Here is an 18,101-nt window from a genome sequence, read left to right as displayed (position 1 = left end):
AAATGAAGCTGTTCTCAGGCAGACGCTTTCCAGATGGCATGGCATGGTGGATCAAAATCTGATGGTACTTTTCTGCGGTCATAACTCCATCAGTTTTGTCAAGATCCCCACAACACTGACTGAAATTTATCCCGAAGCCATGACAGAGTCTCCACTGTGTGTTTTACAGATGCCTGTAGATACTGTTGTCCTTCTCTCTTGACCTCCTCCATACATATTTAAGATGATTTGTACTGAGAACTTCAAATTTGCGCTGTTGCCACTGATTGTGTAATTTGGCATTACACTCAGCCTTTTCTCCCAGTTTCCCTTGAATTATTGACAGCCACCCGTCTACTGACACCATTTCTGATGAGGCATCAGTGAACAGTAGATGGATCAAGTGAACGGTCAGATGCATCTCTCAGGTTTTTTCCTAATTTTTTCCTACTTCTTAAAAGCTGACTTTCAGACACTTTCAGACACAGGTAGCTTTGTCCTTGTATTTCTTTAGTTCTTCACTTTTCAAGTTTCCTAAAAAATTTAAGGACAAACTGCACATCACGCTGAGATATGCCAAGCTTTCAGTTAATATCTCGTTGGGTATCAAAAGACGCTTTTGCATTTTTTGTTAAAAATGTATGTTTTTGTGACAGACTGCTTGTAACAACGTGTGTAAAGATAGAATTTATATTTGTATTTGCTAGGTTGTCTGTTACGTGTAGATACAACATCAGTTCTTTCCTTTACTTACTTTGTCTTTAATTTGAATGATTCATAGGTCAAAGTTAAGTCACTTAACACGTAAAAAAAAGTCTGAAGATTCAGAAGGTCAGTTTTTTAAGTCTTTAATAAAAAAAAAGCTCAAGACTTTTGCACAGTACTGTAACTTTGACCAAATAAGACATATAGTTAAAAGGTAACTAATTATGTGTCTCTTTTTTATTGTATTGTTTTGAAGTTACAATCAGCCACTAATTAAACAATTAAACAATTAAACATTAGCAGGCTACTAAATTAGCCTGCTAATGTTTTTGTTAGCCTAGCTCATGCTAGTATCAAGTGCACAATGTATTTCAGTATTTCTTTAGCTAACAACCATGACAGTTAGCTAGCTTTTAGCAACTAAAAGCTAAAAGGTTTATTCTAAACAGTGTTAACTTTTTAGATAATAACTTTAGTACTGTTGAGCTAACTGCTAAAAAACATATCAAAAATAATAAGACAACAAGGCCGAGAACCTCTTACCCAAAATACTACAGTTACTGTTTGGAAAACCAAAAGAATAAATCGAATGATGCTACAAATCCACGCAGAGCTCAGGGGAACCGCAAAGTCAGGTTCGGTCAATGGCCCTTATGCCATTGTTCCAAAAACACTGATCATAGCAGCTTTAATATCATTCTTGCCCTCCTCGTGTCCTTCCCCTGTTTTACATAAGATTATGGTTTGTTGTATGCTTAATGAGTAACCAGAATGTTTAGGAAAGCATGAGGGACTATCTCCTAATGTGTGAAAGGTGATGAAAGCAGGGAGATCTGACACTGGAGCCACGCCAGCAGCAGCCTCAGCAGGAAACGATTTAGTCATGCTTTAAAGGCCTGAGGGCACTTTGAAGCAACAAACGGTGTTGTTGATACACTGTTTCAGCGCTGCTCTTAAAGGTTAAAACACGCTAATACATTTAATATGCCAGGCAGGGTTTGCTGTCGCTCCATAAAAGAGTTCACATTTACTTTCAACGTACAGACAACCCAGGACAATAAAGGGGTCGTATACGGTACCTGTTAGCTTTTTGAAAGTGCCCTAAACGGCCTGTGCCGAAACACAAAAGTTTTACACGAGGTAACAAAAAAGAAGCTGCAGAGTGAGGATATTGTGACCTTTACATTATGAGGTAGTTACTGGGAATCAGACCCTAATATACAGACTTACCCTGGGCCTCTGGATAATACTCTGGACCAGGAAGGAGACAGGGTTCCCTGCCCTCCGTATGGCCTCCACTGCCTCCTCGTGACTAGCATCTCTTAGGTTTACTCCGTCCACCTGAAGGAAGCATTAGAAGAAAAAAAATTCTAGCCATTTATTTCAAACATTTGAGCACTTTAGTCCAAACGAATAAATTACATCGATTGTTCTGTGACACAAAAAGTCCCTTTACCTCTACAATTCGATCCCCAGTCTTCAGAGTCCCGTTCTGTCCAGCAGGACTGTCCTCCAGGATGTGCTTGATAAAAATGCCCCGCATCACCTCTCCAGAGCTCAGCCGGCTGCCCATCCCTCGGCCACCGACGATACTGATCCCCAGGGACTTGCCCGGCTCTCGGAAAAGCTCCACTCTGAGGAAGGTACCAATAAGGGATTGCAAGAGTTTTCACTTTAAACCTTGTGACATTTGATACGTGTACAAAATTGAATCAAAAGGTCAAGTACACATGTGTATGTGTCTGTGTTCACACACTTCCTCGGTTGGTTCCAGATGTTATAAGATGCGCTTTCTTCTCCTTCTCCGTCTTCGCGCTCGGGGAGGTTAGGAATTTCTCTAAAAATAGAAAAGAGGCTCCGCATATAAACATTTGTCTGTTCACCTTTAGGTTTGCCTGCAAATTGCATAACAAGTATCACTGTGGCAGGGGGACGTACTTCAGCGCTGGAGCTGCCACTGGAGCTGCGTCAGTGAAGACGTCGTCTTTAGGCTGCTCCAGGCTGGCCTTGTACTCCTCCAGATACTCAGCTGGGACATACGTAATGCTGAACCCCCCCCCACCACACACATAAACATAAGCACACACACACATGAATGAGTGGATATTCACAAACTACACAACAACCTGGCCTCCATATTTATAAACCCTATTACTCACCGTTATTGGCAATTATGCCCCCATTCATTGCAAAAGCACAAAGTAATTTACCAAAAATAGAGGAGAACACGCAGTCAAGTGCAAACTGGAACCAAATCCTTACAGCTACCCCCCGCCGCCACCTTTTCATTAAACAAAACAACTACTTTTAAACCTGCTCATTTACATTTAGAAGCCGTTGTCCCTGCATCAGATTTTACTTCACGAACGAGACTGCAGCAAAACTGACCTCAGTCTATTTGCAAAAAACTTCCCTGTGACGAGGTTGAGACGCTTTCGAAGTCCTGCATCACCTACTGCGTGACCGACGTGGAACAAATTTGATGGCTCTATTATTAACACAAATAAACTCCCTTTAGGAAATGAAACAAAAGAAAGCTGACAAACTGACGTTTCACAACAATTCAGAGTGAGGCTGATTCTCGGGGGCGCATTAGCACATCTGAGTGAAGCTAACAGATCTTCAGCAGATGGGTTGATTTTGATTTGTGTGTGTGTGTGTTTTTTTTTAAAAAAAATACATGGCATGCAGACAGAGGAAAATGAATGAAATAATGAAACGGATGAGTCAGTTCATTAAGAACATCACAACAGGCGGTGAGAGACGTGGCAGAGCTTATAAAGGAATGATGAGTGGAGGGGAAAACAGGAAAAACAGTGCGTTATGGTGTCTTTAAACATGTTAGTCACGATGGAAGAAAGAAGAAGACGTACAGCAGGTTAGGTGCTAAAAAAAAGTGGTAGTCAATCAAGATTTATCCAGATCTGTTGTCACGGGAATAAAAATTAAAACATTTGTTAAAGCTGGTGCGCAGCTTCACAGTATTATTATTTAAATGCTACTCAGTGTATCTGACAGACATTAAAAACAGCATCTTTAGCAGCTATAGTCATATTTCGCTGTTGCTGTGGCACTCTGCTGTAAGTAACTGTCTGGATAAAACTCTAATAGACTGTAATGAAGGTCGGCAGCAGATGGAAAGAAAGAGAGTTTGTTGTTGTTGTTGTTGTTGTTGTTGTTGCAGAAAGACCACCAGCATGGAAGTTAGTCATACTCACACATAAAATGGGCACAGATCGTCCTCGGGTGCACAAGCAGATCTAGAATGTGAAGAGTTGGCTTTTTTATGCACCGAAGCTAACAAACTGCCAAGTTTAGTTCAGCAAGCAGAACTTGTCAAATACAACATTCGATTTACCTGTAAGGCAAGTCCTTCACAGGGCAGGGTTTCAGGCCAACAGTGTAACTTTAGTAGTGCTCATTTCTTTTAAAAAAATAATCTGCCAGTAACTACTGAGCCTGCTGTATTCTGCATTTATAGGCTCATTTAAACGGACTCTACCACGCGGCTTACAGAGAAATGGCTGAGAGGAGCTAATAATCATTTCATGCACTCGGTAATGCCAGACATTACTAATTATGTGCATATGGGCTAAATGAAAACTAACCGCTTGAATTTAAAATGATACAGGCATAAGCTTCACATTTAAGTCAAATGAATTACTGCAAACCGCAATCTGTTATTTTTGGCCACAATAATGGTCTCATTGAAATCATAATGCATGCTATTGTTTCGCATAAACGTGCATATAGATTATAGCCTTTACCCCATATCTGGCCCAATGAGAGAGTGCCTCCTGAGCATGGCGCGGGCCTGGGCGTTGGTCAGGTTGGCAGTGGGCTCTCCGTTGATAGCCAGGATGAGATCGCCAACCCCGAGACGTCCATCCCGGCTAATGGATCCTCCGTGGATTATGCTGCGGATCAACATCCCCAAACCGTCTTTCAAGGCGCTCACTGTCATCCCTTTGAAGAAGATGAGCAACTGTTTGATTTAAGTGATTTAAGTGACTTGAGTATTTCAGAAACTGTTGATCTGCTGGGATTTTCCCACACAACTAGCTTTAACAAGAGAAAATATCCAAAGAAAAAGCCTTGTTGATGTCAGAGGTCAGAGGAGAATGGCCAGATGGCTTTGAGCTAAAGGCAACAGTAACTCAAACTACCACTCATCATAACCAAGACCAACAGCACATCGGACCTTGAGGCAGAAGACCACACCATTAGCTGCCACTCCTGTTAGCTAACAAAAGGAAACGGAGGCTACAGTTCACACCAGCTCACCAAGGAGTCTCATTCGGATGGTAGGGTCACAGTTTAGTATAAAGAACACGAAAGCATGGATGCATGTTGCCTTGTGTCAGCCTTTTTTGTGGTTTAATGGTGTGGGGATATTTTCTTGGCACACTCTGAGCCATTTTTACACTTTGTGTTTTTATACTGTGCCTACTCTTGGCTCTGTAAAACATCAGTGAGAGAAAATATCCCAACATTTAGTTACCTCAGGAACACAGTTAGACTATATTTTTGATTCTCTTCTACAAGAAAATCCATTCATTCTAGAAACTGTCAACATGTTGATAAATTTAATTTTCACATCTGTCTCAATGGAGTGTGACATAATATCTCTGAAGGCTCGTCTTCATCTGCACATACTGTCCATCATTCTTTTTATCCAGATGGGAGACACTCCGGCTAAAGCCTTCGACTACATTTTAAACTCCCTTTTGCAACGGCTTGGTGTGTGAGAGTTCATTTACAAACTGTTTAAAAATACGATTAGTGTGCTCTATTTAAGAATGAATTCGGTCTAAGTAAGCTGCAAATTGAGAGCAAAATATGCCGAATATTCCAATTCTCCACCCAATAAAAACCTTGAAAGAGCACAAACGAGCAAAATAAGAGACGATTTTCATTGAGGAATTGAAGATTTTAAACTGTAACTTCATAACACCTATTTGTTTTAGAAGTTCATACTTAATATTCTTGGAGCCAGTAGCAGCCCCTTGGGCAGGTTTTGAAATGCAAATAATGAGTATGGCGATGGGATTAGACTTTCTGAGTGGAAAACAGTCAAAAATTGCTTCTATCATTTTTCCGTAAAACTGGATTTAGAAAACAGGAGATAAAAGTAAAGGCCAAATGCACCTTTCAATCCTGAAACCTCATTAACACTTCTGTGGAAAATGAGAAGAAAACAAATAAAAAGAACAAATTAAAGATTGTAAAGAAATGAGCACAAACCCAGGCTGGAGTTGCCCTTGACGACTGTGATAGTCCTTTCAAAATTGCTCCCTGAGGTCAGCGTTGCTTTGTCTCCGTCTTCTGCAGATTCTTTCGCACCAGCCTCCTCGTCCTTTAAGGTGATAATTCAGCACACTTAGTCATGACAGTAAATAAATATATTAATAAGGCCGGATTCCAAAACAAAGCAGGGTCTCTGGAGAAAAAGGCAGCGATTTGACTGTGAAAATCATTTTAAACAAATCAGCTTAGAACCTTTTTATCTCGCGTTTGAAGGCAGCCTCTGAGTGGAGAGACTTTAAAAAAGAAATGATGGAGGATTATTTCCTCGCTGTTATAACGCACCTTGTCACATGTGCACAGCATAGAATATCCATTCTAATCGTATCTCCTGATCTTATCGCGAGCGAAATCACCCAGTTTGTATTTAGACTTGTTAAATTCTTACCTTCATCAAAACTCTTATGTCTACAATCTCTCCGAAAGAGATAGCAGGCTCCTTCTGATAGTTAAGGCTCTCCACAGGTTCCTCCAGCACATTCGATCTGCTCCCAATTTCAGCAAACGGGCTGTATGAATGTGTGCCGTCCGCTGGTTCTTCTTTGCTCGGGAGCTGTCCCAGGTACTGGTCGGAGCTGCTCAGAATAGCATTAAAAGCCGGGATGTGGCTGGTGAGACTCGGAGGAGCGTAAGAGGCCGACTCCTCCGGAGAGAAGACTTGACTGTTGTCTGCAAAGCAGGGATGCTCCTCCAGCAAGTTCAGTCGGGCTGTAAGCTGGAGTAAAACAAAGTAGAGCAGATTGAGTGAACATTCCCACTCTGTTAGTTAGACAACTGCCCAACAGGGACAATTCATCTCCCTCCATCGCTGCCGTGCCCTCCTTGTAATGAGCCACAGAAAAGCCATCGGAGGCCAGTAGAAAGTGGCATAAATTACTGAAGATCTTGAGAGCCGAGTGCATTATGCAGTTTTATTATAACAGCGTTTAAGACTTTATTAGAACCAGGCTGAATAGTAATGGTTCTCAGCAAAAAATCCTTCTGGGAGTCTGAACAGAAGTTAAAAAAAATGCAAATGTGCAAATATATAAAACATGAGAGTCTCAGTATATAGATATGTACTTAAAACAGGAAATATGAAGTGTAATTTGAAATAAGGCAGCACTGAACTGGGCTTTGACAAATGGAGGAACGTGAGATGGTTTTACTAAAGGCACCTTCCAAAGTTAGGAATTAAACTGTTGTTATTATTAGGGCTCATATATTACACCAGTTACAAAGGGACTAAAGACCTGAGTAACACTCTGGGCAACTTTGGGCTGACTCAGCATGTAACAGAGTCCACACATAATAGAGGACACACTCTCGACCTACTGATCTCCAAGAGCCTGAGCATTTCAAACATTACTGTGTCTGATGTGGGCTTATCTGATCATTACTGTGTTTTCTTTGAAAGTAAAATTTCAGCCCACACAAATATATCAACAGCAGTGATCACAAAACTGTGTATAACTGAATACAGTAGTGAGATCTTTAACCAGGTCTTCCCATTAACACCTGACCTGTCCAAAGGTTCAGTCAATGAGCTCGTCAATAGCTTTAATGCAAAAATGTTAAATGTAATGGACACTATTGCCCCCATTAAGGTGAAGGTTATCTCTGGAAGGAAAAAGTCTCCATGGAGAAACTCCACACTAGTGAAAAATGAAAAAAGAGAGTGTAGGAAAGCTGAGCGCAGATGGAGAAAATCAAACCTCCAGGTTCATTATGACATCTATAAAGAGAAACTTCGCAATTATAATTTACAACTGAGGAGTGCAAGGAGGTCCTACTTCTCTGACATCATCACTAAAAACAGCCATAATGCTCGGGTCTTATTTTCTACAGTTGACAGGCTAACAAACCCTCCTGTGCCAGTGGCAGCTGAACTTCATTCAACCATGGCCTGCAATGACTTTGCCAAATTCTTCACAGACAAAATCCAAAAGATTAGACAAGCAGTTGGTACATCAACAGCAGATTCAGGATATGTACTGTGTCCACCGAAAAACTGTTTAAACACCATCAAACAGTTTCACACGATTAACAGCAAAGACCTGGAGGACATCTTAGGTCAACTGAACTCCTCCTCTTGCTGTTTAGATGTCCTGCCAACAAGTTTTTTCAAAAAGGTCTCAAAGACTTTAGAGTCAGACCTGTTACAGATCGTCAACTTTTCCTTAATGTCAGGTGTGTTTCCAGAACCACTAAAAACTGCTGTAATTAAACCTATACTGAAAAAGGACAATCTTGACAAGACACAAATGAACAACTACAGGCCGATCTCAAATCTCCCATTTTTAAGTAAGATCATTGAAAAAGCAGTTTCTCAACAGCTCAATTACTTCTTAAAACAGAATAACTGCTACGATGCCTTCCAGTCAGGTTTTAGACAGAACCACAGCACTGAAACCGCTCTGACAAAAGTGTTTAATGACATATGTCTGAACACAGACAGTGGAAAAATGTCAGTCTTAGTTTTACTGGATCTCAGTGCAGCATTTGATACAGTTGACCACAACATATTACTCAAACGACTGGAGAACTGGACAGGTCTCTCAGGAACTGTACTAAACTGGTTCAAAACATACTTAAAAAACAGGAAATACTTTGTATCAATAGGTAACTTCACATCCGAGCAGACAAGTATCACATGTGGAGTTCCCCAAGGTTCCATCTTGGGACCCCCTCTGTTTAACATTTACATGCTCCCACTGGCACAGATTATAAAGAACAACAAAATAAACTACCACAGCTATGCAGATGACACACAAATATATATCACAATGTCACCAGGAGACCGAGGCCCTGTACAGGCTCTTGGTAAATGCATTGAGGAAATTAATGACTGGTTGTGCCACAATTTTCTCCAACTAAACAAAAACAAAACTGAAGTAATAGTCTTTGGCGCCAAAGAAAAACGATTACAGGTCACCAGAGAACTTCAATCTATACATCTAAAAACCACAAACCAGGCGAGAAATTTGGGTGTAGTGATAGATGCAGACCTAAACTTAGAAAAACACATTAAGACAATAACAAAATCAGCTTACTATCACCTCAAGAATATTTCAAGGATAAAAGATCTGATGTCTCAACAGGACCTGGAAAAACTAGTCCATGCATTCATCTTTAGTAGGCTTGATTACTGTAACAGCATCTTTACAGGTCTACCTAAAAAATCAGTCAGACAACTACAGCTCATTCAGAACTCTCACTAAGGTCTCACTAAGACCAAAAAAGTGGACCACATCAGTCCAGCTCTGAGGTCTTTACACTGGCTGCCTGTCCGTCAGAGGATAGACTTTAAAGTTCTGATGCTGGCCTATAAAGCTCTGAATGGTTTAGGACCAAAATACATCAGTGACCTCCTGACCCAGTATGAACCTTCCAGATCCCTCAGGTCATCTGGATCCGGTCTTTTATCAGTTCCCAGAGTCAGAACCAGACACGGAGAAGCTGCATTCAGCTTTTATGCTCCTTATATCTGGAACAAACTCCCAGAAAGCCTCAGATCAGCTGAAACACTCAGTTTATTTAAATCCAGGTTGAAGACTCACCTATTCTCAGCTGCATTTGAATAAAGCACCAAATCCACACTTTTAAGCTTAAATTTCAAAACTTACACTAACTACTGATCTTATCTATTTCTGATTTTATCTGTTTTGATTTTATATACTGTTTTGTTTGTTTGTTAAGCTTAAATTTCAAAACTTACATTAACTACTGATTTTATCTACTGTTCTGATTTTATCTGTTTTGATTTTATATACTGTTTTGTTTGTTTGTTTGTTTGTTAAGTGGGTTAGAGCTCTGGGTAGCTCCCCAGCTGGGTCTAGGGTCTAGAGAGTATTTTAAATTCCCTGAATTTAAAATAGAAAGTAGCTCGTCCACAGAAGGACTGGTAGCTCCCCTTACGATAAGGGTTCAGATCGTGCGAACAGGTGTGAAATGTGTGTGTTTAGTTAGTTTGTTTGTTTGCTTGTTTTAATCAATTTTAAATCATGCTTTTTATTTGTTTTTGTTTCTAATGTCTCTGTAAAGCACTTTGAATCACCTTGTTGTTGAATTGTGCTATACAAATAAATTTGCCTTGCCTTGCCTTGCCTTGCCAGTTGTTTCAAAGCTTGAGGTCAGAACCCCCTCATGGATGTACAAAATATTAAATAAGTAATTTTTTGGCATGCAAAGCAGTACTACAAACTAATAGTTCAGTAAGAATCACTATATACACACCTCAGTCAGAATAAACAGGACCAAACTGTTTCAAATTTATAAATATACTGCTCAAAAAAATGCACAGGAACACTTTGAAAACACATGAGATCTATGTGGGGAAACCTGCTGGATAGCTACACTGATTTGGACTGGATAATGTGTTAGGGATGAAAGGATTCCACCTCGTTTGATGGAAATGAAAATGATCAACTACAGAGGGAAGAAATCAAAGAGACTCTGAAAATCAACGTCAAATAATGATGCGGCAGGCGAGTCCATTTGGCTGAAATTTCATTGCACTCCAACTCCAAATGGTACTCAGATGTTTGTATGACCCTCATGTGCTTGTATGGCTCCAAATGAGACGATGGATGGTTCCAGGTCTGGGCCAGGGCATCACTGAGCTCCTGGACAAGCTCCTGAGATGCAACCTGCAACCATTATGTTTCTGCTGGATGGGCAGAAACATAATGTCCCAGAGGTGTTCTTTTGATTTAGGTCGGGCAAGCATGGGGAGCAATCAATGGTATCAATTCTCTCCTAGAGAAACTACCTGTCTCCTGAAATCTACTCCATGCTCTGTGCTGGGAGACAGTGGCACATATTGAAATGGATGAGTTCAACCCTGGATGAGTTGAACTACCTGTGCAACCTCTGCAGGGTCCAGGTATTGCCTCATGCTAGCTCTTGTGACACTGACCCTAATCAAATGCAAAAGCATTCCTTTTGTGGAGGTTGTCTCATTGTTGCCCCTCTAGTTCACCTGTTGTTAATGTCATTAACACCAAAGCAGCTGAAACTGATCAACAACCCCCTCTGCTACTTAACTGACCACATCAATATCCCAGAAGTTTAATCGACTAGATGCTGTACTCTGATTAAAAAGTGGTCCTTTCATGTTTTTTAAGCAGTATATTTTTCTGGCTGCATTTTTCCTGTGTGCAGGAAGAAAGCTCCTGTGTCCTTCCTTTGTCTCCATCTTCACCTAAACACTATAAATAAACTCTAAAGAAACCATAGTAACACTAATACAACTTCTATACTCGACAGATGAGCGATATCCATCATCCCCCGATGATCCAACACGTGCCAAAGAGATAAGATATATGCTGAAGAAAATGAATGCAGAATGTCCCAATTTTCTAAATAAAGTTACAAATCATTCCCCATCCAAACTAACAAGCTGATAATCAGGTAAACAGAGAACTCACTAACTTAAAGGCAGAGACATTCTTGAGGCGAGTTACAATGTGGTGAACTTTACATTGTTGTTCAGGAAACAGGCACGGAGTGAAAGGTTAAAAAAAACATCCAGCCTCACAGTCCGGAAAAGCTGGTGCATTTCTTACGGTCACTGATGTAAATTTATCAAGAGACTTGTTGCTTCCCTCTGGAGCACATGATCACGCTGAGGCTGAGCTGTCGGGCTTCATACAAACAGCTGAAATGTATTTTGTGAAATCCCCCAGTACTATAAATTGCCACGAGTCGTCCTGCCCCACATTCGTCCCTCTGGGCCGCCCTATTATACGATAAATTACGCAGCGAGGCCCTACAAATAAGGTCGGCTGTGGCCTTTGGGAAAACTGGAAACACACAGATACCCTTAGGAAAATAGTTTGTCTGCTCCTTACTCTTTTTTTGCGGGGTTATTTTCCTTATAATTTAATATCCATTTGGAGAGTTTCAGTTCTTGGGGCTGTGGATATAACACCGAGTTCAGTAATGTAGTTACTGCCCTAACAAAGAACAGAAAACATGTCTCATGACATTTTGGCCCTCCATAGCAAAAAAACCAAAGAATAATGACTACATGCTGTAAAGCTCATTGTGACAAAGGGCACGAGATGGTGCGGTAACATTTAATGAAATGAGGAAAACAATACCAAGCTGTGCTTCTCATTTCAGTTACATTTTATAAATAAAGGTCCTTACCTTAGGTGTGGATGAGTGTAGGTAATCCAGGTCTGTGCTACAGGTGCTACCATGGAGAGCGATCATGGAAGCTTGGAAAGTGTCGTCCTCGATCCCGGAGTAAGAATGACCTAACATCTTTTCATCAGGCAGGTCTGCATCACTGGTATCAATCTGCCGTAATGGATCAAAATACAAATAGCTGGGACACTTAGGAAGAATCACTAATCATGCTATTGTAGGAATGTAATGCAAGTCAATCAGAATTGATGTAGCTACAGCTAATGAAGCCTTAACAATAAAACCCTCAATCGACTGGGTGTATTTATTAGAATACCATTCATATAAGCTAACTGTTGCATGATTACAAGCATGGTACGCTTCAAAATTATGAGAAGGAAGCAAAAGTATAATTTGTGTTTCCCTTTTCATGAGCTGTGATTGATTGATTGATTTTTTTCAGTTTTCCCAGAAGCTAACTAACCAATGCAGGCTCTGCTCGGTAAAGGATGCCCTCAGTCAGTCCTTCTTCCTCTCCTTCTTCAACCAAAATACTGTTGAAGTCAAATGATTGGATGGTGGGTGATGAAGTTATTTCCTGCTCACCATATGGGTGTGGAGAGTGGGAATATCCACATATTCCCTAAGAAAGTGGAGAAATTCTTTCAGTGTCCCCGGCTTTATGGAATTACACTACATTAACCAAAACCTAGAGCAAATAAATTAACATGGAATGAAGATGGAAAGCGATGTTACATTTTTGAGGATGCTGTTATTTAACTATAGAGTTCAATCATCTCGACGTTCTGAATTTCATGTTTTTTACATGCATTCTTTGGAAAGCAAAAGAACTTTTGCAATTTACTGTGAGTAGCGTGCACCCTAGAAATGTATGAAAACCAAGATGCCATATTGCAGGATTACACTAGTAAGACTCAATTTTGAGAGGCAACACAACAAAATACTTCTCAGAAGTCCATTCCACGTCCTGCAGCAGAGCAGGATAACTCCACAGAGGCTTCCAGCAGCTCTGTAATCCAGCTAACCCTGGCAGCCCAGAGGTCTCGCTGAGTAATCCAACGGCAGATTCAATACAAGAGAACTGCGGCTCTACAGCTGAAAGAATTCAAGCTGTTTTTGCAGGGAGAGAAACATCCTGTACAAGGAGCACAGCTGCCTGGAGCAATGAATATGCCGTTGGACGGACCTAATATCTTGACAGGTGCCCTTGTAGGTTTAAATGTACAAGAGGGGATGTGCTACTGGAGAATTTGATAACATAATAATATAAAACAAAGGGTCCAGGGCATTTTAGGCTGGTCACCTCCCCTGAAAGAACAGTGGGTGGAATGCTAAACCATGCAGCCTACCTCCACACTGTTTCCTGCATGAAAAATTCAAGCCCTTGTAAGCTGAGCTGTCATGACTGGAGACTAACTTGTGTGATATATGGACTGCTGGATTTAAAACCCTGCATACGTAGAGGGACAGATCCCTGACAAATACTGCAGAAAATTCACAAAAGCACAGAGTAAATCTCAGTAACTCTGACAGGTACACGTACACTTAATACTACAATCACGCAAAACACATTTGAACTTTGATTTTCAAAGCGATTTAAAGTAGAGGGGGGGGAAAAGCAAACGCTTTCTAATAACAATTCTTACAGGCAGTGGTTTGGCGACTCCGATCTGGACCTTGCCGAGCTTGGCCCCCTTAAGGGCCTGGACGGCATCCTCCAGGCTGGCGTTCTCCAGGTTGGTGGTGTTAACGTACATGAGTCGGTCTCCTGGCAACAGCCTGCCATCCTTCTCTGCGACACCATTGGGAACCAGAGAGCGAATCACAATCACCGTTTTGGCCGGGTCCAGTGGGTCCTGTGGTGATGTTAAGCCAGCACAAGTCAATGAGTAAATTATCACAGCTTCATATGGAGATCACATCGAATTCAGGTCATTTTCTTAACCACTCCCACACACACACGTGGGGTATTCATATCTTGTGGGGACATCTAATTGACATAATGCTTTCTCTAGCCCCTTACCCCAACCCTAACCATGAAAAATGAATGCCTAACCCTTAGCCTAAACCTAACCATATTGTCACTGAAACCACATTTTGAGTCTCAAAAATGCCTTCAAACTTGAGGCGACCATAATCCTGGTCCCCACAAATAAACTTCCAATTTTTGGCCTCCACAAAGATATGAATACACACTCAGACACACACACACACCACCGAGCTTTTTCCATCTAATAAAAGTAGCCCATATTGTGAATATGGCCACGTTTAAATATCCTATAATACAGAAAAACGCACAATGTAGACACGTTAAAAAAACTAAAGAAAAAAACTCATCATCTAAACATGTTAAAAAAGGATCTGTTACCTGAATATTGATATTTGTTACATTTCCATTGAACCCTAGAACATAATCCCACCTGGTAATCCAAAATGCTGAATCCCAATCCCCCTTCTCCTTTTTCGAGCTCGATATTCTGGATCTCCAACTCCCACATAGCCAAAGGGGATCCTATCGCCTCCTCGCTCACGTTGCCCTGTGTCGCCGCTATTGTATTCACCTCTGAGTCTTCAGCAACCACTACACCGCTGAGGTCTATTTGATTCTGCACAGAAAGGAAAAACCCAAAATCACTATGTAACCCCATGCCTTCGTCGCTTTGACTCTCAACCCATAGGCTGCTCCCCTCTAGTTCTGTTTCTGGCTCAGGTTTCTGGCAGCAGATGAAAGGGAAATATCTTTGGGATGCTCGGGCCTTAGTACATTATCACAGATAAGGCGAGAGAGATGAAAACCCCCTTACCCAAAGGAAAGCTGCTTTTGATGTCTCATATCTCTAGCAAATGTTGCTGGCTACTGCTGAGGTATTGCTAGAATTGGTCTTAATAAACACTCAGCCTTCCCTGCTTATCACTAAGTCTTAATCCATCATGGCTGGCAGTGTGGAAACCCGATAGAGCAATTGACAGCAAGCTAATAATGGTTGATGGGTTAGAACAGAGAAGGAAGACTTAAAGAGCATCATTCTCAAGTTGCTTTATATGCACAGGCAGGAAAACATATTCTATGATGTGGTAATGCTTTCAAAAAGAGGCCTGCATATGCATCGTCTGCAACAGTACTTTCTTAGTACCGGTAATATACACCGGACAACTGATTATCTGAGTGTTAACACAGATATGTAACCAGCCAATCACATGGCAGAAACTCAATGCATTTAGGTATGTGGACATGGTCAACAGGATGTGCTGTTCAAACAGAGCATCAGAACCTTGTTGAATCTGTGCCATGAAGAAATAAAGCAGCTCTGCAGGCAAAAGGAGGTCCAACCCAGTACCAGCTAGGTGTACCTAATAAAGTGTCCTGTAAGTGCAGACTGCAAGTTTGCACCCTTTTACTTGGATGTTTTTCGTGTTCAAAACAAGCAAGTATTAAACGGACTGCAGCATCATGAGTGCAGGTACCTTCAATTTCGATGTTGTGGACAAAGCCTCTGATTCTCTCTGCTCAGCATCCACCTCAGGCTGAAGGTCGGGGGCCGGCCTGCAGCATGTCACGTACACGTGGAGCGGAAGCTCCTTCAAGATTCTCACTACTTCTTTGTGGCTCTCACCAATCAAGGAAATGCCATTGACCTAAGAAAGGAAAGGTTAAAACTTAAAACTAATCATAATATGAGTTTAAAATCAGGACCAAGTGGTTACAGTACATGTCACGTGGGATAAAGTGCCTCTCAGCAGCTGAGCCTTAGCTAAACGGATCTCTGCTGCAGATCTTTGTGGACATTTCCTTACTATTCCTCCTTAAAAAAAAAAGGCAAAATGCCAAAGAATAATTTTAGTAATCCCAAGAAGCACTTCTTATATTTATTTATTTACTTATTTATTTTATTTATGTGTGGGAAGTGGAAAAAGTTGTAAACTCAGTACTGACACCTTTTCAACCTACGTTTGCAGTTCTCAAACTTATTTTGGCACCTCAACCCTCCTCAAAAAGAGAGAAGGGATCATAAACCATACGAAAGAATCCAGTTCATTTTAAAAAAGCTTAACACAGCTGCAGTAGCAAATCCCTGTTTATTTTCTCCAGCTAAATCAGATTCATTTAACATTGATTCACCCCATATTTTCCCAGTAGCCTACTACGCTGCACAGTTTGCAAACCACTGACTTAAGTTATTGTGGCAACAGTTGCCCAGCAGAAAGGGAGCAACATAGCAACATTAGCATTAATCTGCAGGTTGGCGCCACTCTTGCAGAAAACAGGAGGTTTTTAGACCTTTGTACTGAAACGGCCTCCTGCCAGAGATGGAAATGAGAGTGGTGAGAATAAACCGGAACAGCTAAAAGGCAAGCCATGAATACAAAACAAAGACCTAAAAGTAGCAAAAACAAATGTAAAACCAGGAATTTATTTACCATAACTCCAAATAACTCATTTGGAAACATACTTAAACAGCTGATACACCACTGATTAATCCAGCTTTCAGCTCTATGTGGAGTGATTTTTATTACTTTCTTTGGGGGAACTATATTTGGGGAAATATATGAAGCGTAACCTCCTCAGACTTCACCCTCTTCCCCAAGCATCCTTGAAGTAGGTGAAGTTGTATCAGAAGCTTATCCTCTGTTGGTGAATTTTTAGGTAGGAATCATTCCTAATAAGTGAAGCCCATACATGCCTTATTGGCATATACAGCAGTTGTCAGGCACTGTGTTATAACTACAAAGGAAACACCACAAAGACCATTATAATCAATGTAAGTACTTCCAGAGTTGCTGTATGACAATATGTACTGCACTAAAACTGAGCTCCATGAACCAACCAACCAACCAACCTTCTGTAAATACTAATAACAAATGTAATTTTCGAGTATTATACCTCAAGCAGCTCATCTCCACTGAACAGCTTGCCACAGCGACCGACCGGTCCCTCAGGAAGGACAGATCGGATGTAATGATGTCCGCTGTTGGCTTCTAGACTGATGCCCAGACCGCTGTTCTCGGTAAACTTCTCCACCTGAGCCACCTGCCAGGGTAACAGTAAATCACATCTCTTTATGTGAAGTCTGTCAATGATTCAGACCCTTTTGTTTGATGACCCAGGTCACTGTTATTTTTTACAATATCTGCTATGAAGCTAAACAGTAAACTTACCACAACTTCATTACTTGGGCCCAGAATTTCCTGCCACTTCTTCATTAACTCCTCCTCTTCAAAAGGTGTTAAGCTCGGTTCTTCAAAAACACAATACGTTATGCAATAACACACAAAAATTAAGACGGTGTTGTCATAAACCATTCACAGGTGGCACTGCACCATAAACTTCCAAGCATAAGCAAAGTACTTGAAAATGTGTCGTGGAAGATCAAATAAACCCTTATCTGCTACCATTTAAATGTCTGAACCTAGCAACAGCAGCCGTCTCAGCATGTCCTCACATTGTGTGCTGCTAGTCGGTGCGGTCCTGTCAATAGAAGCCCTTATCTGTCAGATTTGGGCCCAATATCTCTGCTAAAGCACACGGAAAAAGCATCTCAGCCTCCTACCATGTTTGTCTTCTGTTAGCTGATCCGTGGCAGGGCTGACATCAGATCCTTCACTCTTTGTGTGGAGCTGCTTTTCATCTGTGGAGACGGTAAACACACAACGGACAGTGAGACGCACAAAGGAGCCATCGACCTTCCACCAGCAGCACACGCACAGCACAAAAAACCCTCAACACTGACACAGAATCTGTTAGTGCCTAATCACTCTTGCTTTGAAGAGGACCTTCTCTCTTTTCCCTTTATATCAAAAACACATAAAGCGCCTTTGCTAATGTTTGCTAATCCATAAAAATACCAGGACTTTTAATACACGTTTAATGAGCCTGGGACTCATTTTTGTCTTTGGGGTTCCGCAAGGCACAGAACTGGTCACCCATGAAATGAATACTTGCCATGAAGTGAATTTTATATTAAAGTCTTTTAAGTGCCAGC

At 41.1% G+C, this 18,101-nt stretch overlaps 1 protein-coding gene across 8 annotated transcripts in view; it reads right to left on the bottom strand.

Annotated features, from left to right (window-relative positions):
• The window catches only part of LOC120721801 (multiple PDZ domain protein), a 51,650-nt gene that overhangs the window by 18,145 nt on the left and 15,404 nt on the right, over positions 1–18,101 (bottom strand). For 6 of the 8 annotated variants that reach the window (XM_040012364.1, XM_040012356.1, XM_040012359.1 and 3 more), the window contains exons 12-27: positions 17,670–17,747; positions 17,278–17,357; positions 17,003–17,149; positions 15,586–15,756; positions 14,541–14,726; positions 13,767–13,976; positions 12,584–12,742; positions 12,121–12,273; positions 6,377–6,703; positions 5,929–6,040; positions 4,452–4,650; positions 3,903–3,944; positions 2,623–2,730; positions 2,441–2,521; positions 2,141–2,318; positions 1,915–2,025 (exon numbers count right to left, since the gene is read on the bottom strand). In XM_040012364.1, coding sequence (XP_039868298.1) covers positions 1,915–2,025; positions 2,141–2,318; positions 2,441–2,521; positions 2,623–2,730; positions 3,903–3,944; positions 4,452–4,650; positions 5,929–6,040; positions 6,377–6,703; positions 12,121–12,273; positions 12,584–12,742; positions 13,767–13,976; positions 14,541–14,726; positions 15,586–15,756; positions 17,003–17,149; positions 17,278–17,357; positions 17,670–17,747 — 2,342 coding nt within the window. The remainder of the gene's footprint in view (positions 1–1,914; positions 2,026–2,140; positions 2,319–2,440; positions 2,522–2,622; positions 2,731–3,902; positions 3,945–4,451; positions 4,651–5,928; positions 6,041–6,376; positions 6,704–12,120; positions 12,274–12,583; positions 12,743–13,766; positions 13,977–14,540; positions 14,727–15,585; positions 15,757–17,002; positions 17,150–17,277; positions 17,358–17,669; positions 17,748–18,101) is intronic. The other 2 variants (XM_040012358.1, XM_040012361.1) reach the window with 2 other exon arrangements.

Source organism: Simochromis diagramma, unplaced genomic scaffold, assembly GCF_900408965.1.
Source record: "Simochromis diagramma unplaced genomic scaffold, fSimDia1.1 OVJJ01000604.1, whole genome shotgun sequence".
Classification (NCBI taxonomy): Eukaryota; Metazoa; Chordata; class Actinopteri; order Cichliformes; family Cichlidae; genus Simochromis; species Simochromis diagramma.
Note: the sequence above shows the minus strand (reverse complement) of the source record. Positions and strands in the feature narration are given on the sequence as shown.